This window comes from Hesperophylax consimilis, chromosome 7, assembly GCF_061612785.1.
Source record: "Hesperophylax consimilis isolate HC1 chromosome 7, BYU_Hcon_1.0, whole genome shotgun sequence".
NCBI lineage: Eukaryota > Metazoa > Arthropoda > Insecta > Trichoptera > Limnephilidae > Hesperophylax > Hesperophylax consimilis.
The window spans coordinates 5,522,024-5,530,132 of record NC_142842.1 but is presented as its reverse complement, the minus strand read 5'-3'; the positions used below and the strand labels follow the sequence as shown (position 1 = coordinate 5,530,132).

The 8,109-nt window shown below is 60.3% G+C and overlaps 1 protein-coding gene across 1 annotated transcript; it reads left to right on the top strand.

Moving 5' to 3' along the window:
* The first annotated feature begins 222 nt into the window (after positions 1–222).
* LOC149422207 (uncharacterized) lies at positions 223–6,492 on the top strand. The gene is made up of 2 exons (XM_089633549.1): positions 223–895; positions 1,178–6,492. The coding sequence occupies exons 1-2, from the start codon at positions 223–225 to the stop codon at positions 6,490–6,492; spliced, it is 5,988 nt and encodes a 1,995-aa protein (XP_089489675.1).
* The last annotated feature ends 1,617 nt before the right edge of the window (positions 6,493–8,109 follow it).

The window sequence follows — 8,109 nt, the reverse complement described above, 5'->3', positions numbered from 1 at the left end:
TCTCTGCCCCTACGAAAGACCCGGACTCTACAGCAAGGACGAGTACTAGCATCGGACCAGCTACAACGGCTACAGAGACGCCCCGTTCTACCCCTCCACGCCACTGAAGGAAGGCATCATACGCCTCCACGGATTGGGATCACCGCCCTGTTTACAGTCTTGTGTGTCGCACATTACGTCTGGCACATAAGTGGTCCTTCGAGCCGGATCTCTCCGTGGAAGATGTCACCTTCACTGCGCTCTGGGAAGAACAGCGCTGACGGGGACTCATCGCAAGGAAGCGATGATCCCACACCAACCGGGGCGGCCGCAGCCGCGCCCCCCGGACTCCGGCCTACCGCCCCCCTGGCCCCCTCTGACCCCCAAGCGGAACTTCTGGCTGGCCCCTCCGACGCGTCACCACCACAGACGCCCCCTGCCATGGCCGACGCCTCGTCGAGAAGCGAAGCTTCGAGCGAGGACACGCTCCGGCAGGTGCAGCTCGAGCTACGAGCTGAGAGGCGGCGCAACCAGAAGCTGCAGGAGGACAGCGCCCGACAGATTGCCGAATTGATCGCCACGCTGAAGGGCCTCCCGCGGACCGCTTCCCCTGCAGCCTGGCAACCGGAGACGCACGCCCCAGCTCCACGGGCGGAGTACCCGATGACGGCGGCGCCATCTAGCGGCTTCGGGCGAGATCCGGACTACGCAGCGGAGACGCGCGCCCCAGCTCCACGGGCGGAGTACCGGACGACGGCGGCGCCATCTAGCGGCTTCGGGCGAGACCCGGACCACGCAGCGGAGACGCGCGCCACAGCTCCACGGGCAGAGTACCCACCGACGGCGGCGCCATCTAGCGGCCTCGGGCGGAACCTGGGCTACTCAGCGGAGACACACACCGCTGCGCCGCGTCCTGGCTACTCAGCGGAGGCGCACACCACTGCGCCGCGCCCTGGCTACTCAGCGGAGACGCACACCGCTGCGCCGCGTCCTGGCTACTCAGCGGAGGCGCACACCACTGCGCCGCGTCCTGGCTACTCAGCGGAGGCGCACACCACTGCGCCGCGCCCTGGCTACTCAGCGGAGACACACACCGCTGCGCCGCGCCCTGGCTACTCAGCGGAGACACACACCGCCGCGCCGCGTCCTGGCTACTCAGCGGAGACGCACACCACTGCGCCGCGTCCTGGCTACTCAGCGGAGACGCACACCACTGCACCGCGTCCTGGCTACTCAGCGGAGACGCACACCACTGCGCCGCAGCTGGGTTACGGACCGACGCCCCCGGGCGCGCCTCGGACCTACGCAGCGGAGGCGCAAACCACTGGCCATGCAGTGAGGGCTCAAACCGGGACGGACAACCAGGCGACGCATCCACTCACGGACGGCGCTTCCCCAGGCGTCGCGACGCTGCGAGGTGGACCGGAGCCGCAGTATGGCTATCCCGGTGTGACGGACTCGCCACCGCAGCCCCACATGGACGGATACGGGGCGTTCAACCGCGCAGACGAGGCAGCAAGGCAGACGCGGGACTGGGTGAACCAGGGGAGTGTCCCTCTCGCCCAGGTGACGGCCATGTTTGCCGACGCCCTCCGGCAGTCCCAGGCCGGCGGTACACCCCGCTCCCACCCCGAGGATGAGCGGATGGCGTCGCTCATCGCCCGGCAGTCCAGCGCCAAGGACCTGCCGCCTTACGCGGGCGACGCCATAGAGTGGCAGGCCTGGAAGGCACAGTTCCTGCAGTCGACGGCTACCTGCGGGATGACGGCGGCCGAGAATTTGATGCGGCTGCAGCGTGCCTTGAAGGGAAAGGCGCGCGAAGCCGTCAGCCCTCTCCTCCTGGACCCGGCGCAGGTGCCGGAAATCATGGACGTCCTGGAGCACCGATTTGGGGGCGCGCACTCCATCGCCACTGTCATGTTTGACAAAATAAGGCGGCTCACTCGGCTGCCGGAGGATGCATCTACCGAAGCTCTGGTAGAGTTTTCCGGAGCGGTACAGAACGTGGTCGCCTCACTGGGAAATCTGAGGAGCGACTACCTCTCCAACCCCGCCCTACTCAGCGAGATCGCGTCGAAGATGCCTCTCGCCCTCCGCCTCTCATGGTTGGACAGGGTGGCCGACCAGGCCCAGGCCGCCACCGTGGTGCAGCTCGCCGGGTTCCTGAAGCGGCTGACCAACGCGGTGCCGCGGTCGGGCCTCACCGATAGCGGCCGAGCAGCGCGTCCGAGCATGGCCGAGCATCCGCGGGCCGCCCGCCCGCACCGCGACAACGTTTTCGTTACCGACGAGCGGCCGGAACCCCGCAGTGAAGTGAAGTGCACACTGTGCAAAGACGCTACGCACAAGTTATTCCGGTGCCCCAAGTTCGCGAGTGAAACAGTGGGTGCGCGATGGGAGTTGGTGAAAGGGGCCCGGATATGTTTTAAGTGCTTGGACGGTGTGCACCAAACTAAAACGTGTAAATACCGTGTCAACTGCGGGGTGGGAACGTGCCGGGTTCCCCACCATCGCCTACTGCACGACGCCGCTTACGCTCGCGGCCCCGAGGCGCAGACAGTGACAAACACCTGGGACCAATCGGGAAAGGTGCTGCTTAAAGTGTTACCTGTGACATTGTGCGGCCCCGGGGGCCAAGTGACCGTGCACGCGCTGCTCGACGAGGGCTCGACGGTGACCCTCGTTGACGCCGAAGTGGCAGACATTGTTGGGGCCGCGGGGCCGATCCGCGGCCTGCGCATTCACGGCGCCAACGGCATGTGTTCGTCGGATGCCAAGTCGCAGCGGGTCAAGTTGTCAGTGCGCGGTGACGGCTGTGAATACGCGATGGTGGCTCACACGGTGTCCGACCTAGACCTCCCGCGACAAACAGTGGCCGGCCGCCGGCAAGTGAAACCACGGCTATTAATCGGCCAGGACAATGTTCATTTGATCGTGTCACGGGAGGTCCAAGAAGAGGATGGCGGCCGCATGACGTCACGGACGGCGCTCGGCTGGATTCAACATGGGGGCACCCGGCGGGACGTGGATAGCGGTACCACGCTAAACGTGATCGGCGAGACGGCTGAAATGGGCGAAATCAGCGAGCTCATACGAAGGCACTTTTCCGTTGACTCGCTGGGCGTGACCGCAGTGAGCCGGGTGTCCGCCGACATACGCCGCGCCGAGCGCATAATGGAACAAACAACGCGCCCGCTGGACTCGGGTCGGTGGGAGACCGGGCTGCTGTGGAGAGAGGACGACGTGTGGCTGCCCGACAACCGGCAGTGCGCCGTAAACCGCCTCAACGCCCTCGAGAAGCGCTTGAAAAGCGACCCCGCACTGGCGGCAGCGTACGCGGCCAAAATTTCGCACCTGATAGAGCGCGGGTACGCAGTAAAGGTACCCGACGCCGAGGCTAGCGTACCGTCACGGCGGAGGTGGTACCTGCCCCACTTCGCGGTCACCAACCCGAACAGCCCCGGGAAATTGCGAGTTGTTTTTGACGCCGCCAGCCGCTGCCGGGGAACCTCTTTGAACGACCGGCTGTTAACCGGGCCCGACCTGCTGTCATCCCTGTTGGGCAACCTGTTGAGGTTCCGGGAGGGCAAGATCGCCATAGCCGCCGACATAGAGGAGATGTTCCTCCGCATCAAAATAAAAGCGGAGGACCAAATAGCGCAATACTTCTTATGGCGAGCCGGTCCACTAGAGGCAGCGACCACATACAAGCTGTCCTCAATGATGTTTGGGGCCACTTGCTCTCCCAGCAGCGCGCAATATGTCCGCAACAGGGTGGCCGACCAAGGCGCCGCAGAATTCCCCGCCGCCGCCGCAGCAGTGCGTTCTAAATTCTACATGGACGACTACCTGGACGCCGCCGATTCCGTGAGCGAGGCTGCGGCGCTGGTACAAGGCGTCAGCACCCTCCTATCCCGGGGAGGCTTCCACCTGGCAAGCTGGGCCTCCAACGCACCCGCTGCAATCCAAAGCGTGCCGGCAGAGAAGAGGGCCAAGGCGGCCATAGCCATCAGCAGCGGCGCCTGTGAAACCGAGAAGGTGCTCGGCCTGTCGTGGGATCCCGTCAACGATACATTCATGTATGAGTTCAAGGAGACGGAGAAGGCCGAGCTCATCCGGCACCCAACCAAGAGGCAGCTGCTGAGCACGGTCATGAGGGTGTTTGACCCCGTGGGCTTCGTAGCCTGCCTCACGGTGCGGTCAAAAATTCTCCTGCAGGATGTCTGGAGGTCCAGCGTCGGCTGGGATGAGCGCATCCACGAGGCGCACGCAGCAAGGTGGGCCGAGTGGATCAAAATGCTCCAAGGCCTGAGCATCCGCATACCGCGGCGTTGCCTGCTGAGCAAGGCCCACTCCTTCGCTCTACACCTCTTCTGCGATGCGTCTGAGGCAGCCTGCTGTACCGTGGCCTATCTAGTGGAGACTACGGGAGAGGGAAGCAGCACCGCCACATTTTTGTCCAGCAAGTGCAAGGTGGCACCGCTGAAACCGCTCTCCATTCCCCGCCTCGAGCTGCAGGCTGCGCTCATGGCTGCCCGCCTGGCTGACACTCTTCGAAGGGAATGCCAGGCTCCTATCACCTCCACCTCGTACTGGACTGACTCCACCACGGTGCTGTGCTGGCTCCGTACGGACCCCCGCAGCTACTCCACCTTTGTGGCAAACAGGTTGGGGGAGATTGACGAGCTGTGCGACATCGCCAGCTGGCGCTGGGTCCCTACCAAGCTGAACCCAGCCGACATCGGAACCCGGGACCTGGAGGAACCGGACCTCACCCAGAGTGGAAGGTGGTTCACCGGCCCTTCCTTCCTGACAGCGCCGAGTAACCAATGGCCCCAGGAACGGCAGAGCCAACAGCCGGGTGACGAGAATTTGGAAAGGCGGCCAAATTTCGTGGGCCTTACTCTCGCCGTGGAGGATGGGCTGCCCTCCATCCTGCGGTTCTCGTCCTGGAACCGATTGATCCGGGCCACAGCATGGATGCTGCGGTTCATTCGGCGATGCCGCCAGGGACCCGCTAGGCCAGCCGAGGGCCCCCTAGTCCTGCAGGAGCTCCGGGCCGCAGAATGGCGGTGGATAAGGCACTCCCAGGGAGCAACCTTTGGAGCAGAGCTACGCCAGCTCCACTCGGGGCAGGCCGTGCCCAGCAGCAGTCGCCTCGTCTCCCTCGCACCCCACATCCACAACGGGGTGCTCAGAATGGGCTCGAGAGTCAAGGGAGTGAAGGGAGTACCCGAGTCACCCATAATCCTGGACGGTGGTGACAGCTACACCCGGCTGCTTGTGCAACAATACCACACCCGAGCCGATCATGCGAGTGTGGAGACGACGATGGCCGAACTGCGCACCAGCTTCCACATCTTAAAGCTGCGCTCAGTTCTCCGCCGCATAAAACACATGTGCCCCGCTTGTAAAATGCGGCGGGGCAAGCCGTCTCCCCCCATGATGGCACCCCTACCAGCATCCCGGCTTGCACGGCATGTGCGGCCCTTCACCAACTGTGGGATGGACTACTTTGGGCCCCTAGAGGTAACCATCGGGCGCCGGAAGGAAAAGCGATACGTCGCCCTCTTCACGTGCCTGTCGACGAGGGCGGTGCATCTGGAGTTGGCCACCGCACTAAGTGCCGACTCTGCCATAATGGCAATTCAAAGAATGTCGGCAAGGCGAGGCCAGCCGGCGACCCTGATGTCCGACAACGGAACCAACTTCCACGGCGCGGACAAGGAACTGAGGGACGCCGTGGAAGACATCTGTCGGGACCCAAGGGTCCAAAACTATGCGACCACCCAAGGGATGGAGTGGAGCTTCATCCCGCCCCGCAGTCCCCACATGGGGGGAGCTTGGGAGCGGCTCGTACGCTCTGTTAAGCGGGCGCTCTCAGCTACGCTCAAAGCGAGAGCGCCAAGAGAGGAGACCCTCCTAACGGCGCTGGCTGAAGCGGAGTACACCGTTAACTCCCGACCGCTCACCCACCTATCGGTCGACCCCAGAGACGAGGAACCGCTGACGCCCAATCACTTCCTCATGGGCTCAACGGGGAGGCGGCCCCACCTGGCCATGTACGGGGCGGCCGAGGAAGAGGTCTGCCTCAGGAAGCAGTGGAGGATCGGCCAACAGCTCGCGGACATGTTTTGGAGGCGTTGGGTCCGCGAGTATCTGCCTACTCTCGCCGCCAGGAAGCAGTGGCAGCAGCCAGTGCAGCCCCTACAAAAGGACGACCTGGTGCTGATTGCGGACCCGGCGCTGCCCCGCAACAGCTGGCCACGGGGACGGATCCTCGAGGCCACTCCAGCCCCGGACGGACAGGTCAGGACCGTGAAGGTCAAAACCAGCACGGGGACCTATGTCAGACCGGCAGTTAAGATCGCGGTCCTCCTGCCGGCCTGTGATCCCGCCTCCAAGGACACATACAAAGGACCTGTCCAGACGCCGCCCCGACGAACTCGCCACCTCAGGGGGACTGGACGCCGGGGACCACGCCGCACCAAGTCGCAGCACGCCTCCCGCTAAAATGGGTGTAGCCGAGCTCCACGGGGGGAGTGTGACGGACGTACTGCTCCGGGCTCGGCCGCGGTCACCCACGATTAGGATAATAAGATAAATATAGAATTGTGGAATAAAATTGAATGAATCCTAACTGTCCTAAAGAAATAAAATTGTATAAAATGTATAAAGATGTAAATGTATGAAGCAATGTAAAATGAAAATGTTATCAATAAATGAAACGTCGGAGCTTGGATAGAGGTATACGGGCAGAGAAGTATTGTTAGAGCTGGTACAATCATGAGATCATTTAATTCGGGCACGATTATTAGAGTCGTGCTTATACGAGAGGGAACGTTCGGCCCCGGCCCGAAGCAAGGGGCCGTGCGCCGTCGTGGCGTGCGAGGTGCTTCGCCGTCAGAACGTTCCCCAAGCGCGATTCTGAAGATCGTGTCTGAACAAAGAGAGGCCGTGGTCGCGTTCGACCACGAGCCCAAAATTACCGGCCGAGAGGCGGTAGCCAACCCGGCGGCGAGCCGCGGGCGCGCCACAAACACGGGCTTCGATTCCAGGAATCAAAGAGAAAGCGGGCCCGTGTGAGCGTCGCTCAGCCAGCGAAGGCCGCCGGGGTCCTATAAAACGGGCAACAGTCCCTTGAAAAATTAGATATCCAGCAACCTCCACCAGCTCTACACTTCTCTCTGCTCTGCCTTCTACCTCGCTCCGACTTCTGACTCTACTCGCCTTCTCTTCTTCTTCTGACCCTCGCCTCACCCCGGACCTCTCTGCCCCTACGAAAGACCCGGACTCTACAGCAAGGACGAGTACTAGCATCGGACCAGCTACAACGGCTACAGAGACGCCCCGTTCTACCCCTCCACGCCACTGAAGGAAGGCATCATACGCCTCCACGGATTGGGATCACCGCCCTGTTTACAGTCTTGTGTGTCGCACATTACGTCTGGCACAAATTTACTGTTGGAGTTTTAATGTTTTCTTTGTACGCTTGTCTAACTGGTCTGTTAGTGTTATTTTGTATATGTTGAAATTTTTTTTTTTTGTTAAAAATGTAGTTTAGTAGTGTTTTAACGTATAATTGGCGTATATCTAGTACGTCACAGCTGTTGAATATTTGGTCTGTATCGGTCAGTCTATGTTTTTTTAGTATTACCTTTAAGATCGTTTTCTGTGCGGTTTCTATGTAATTGATAGCCGAGTTTGTTGCTCCTCCCCAATCAATAATTCCATATTCTATTATTGATTGGCAGAGTGCAAAATATATTGTTTTCAATTGTTTTATTTTATATATGTTTCTTATGTTAAGGAAAATGTGGATTGTTTTGAGAAGTTTATTTGTGATATGTTTGATGTGAGGTATCCATCTAAGGTTATGGTCAATTACGATTCCTAGATACTTTATTTGTTCTGTTTTTTCTAGAGGAGGGCAATCGCAGATGTTGGTGTTTAAACATTCGTGTATTTTTATGGTGTTTGTATTGTTTTTTGGCTGTCCCGTGCTATTTATACTGTATGTTGTGAATTTTGTCTTTGATATGTTAAGTGTAAGTATGTTTGAGTCTAGCCATGTTTTCACTTGCGAGATTTATTCACCCATCGGGCCTCTTCTTCTTATCTCATCGTTTC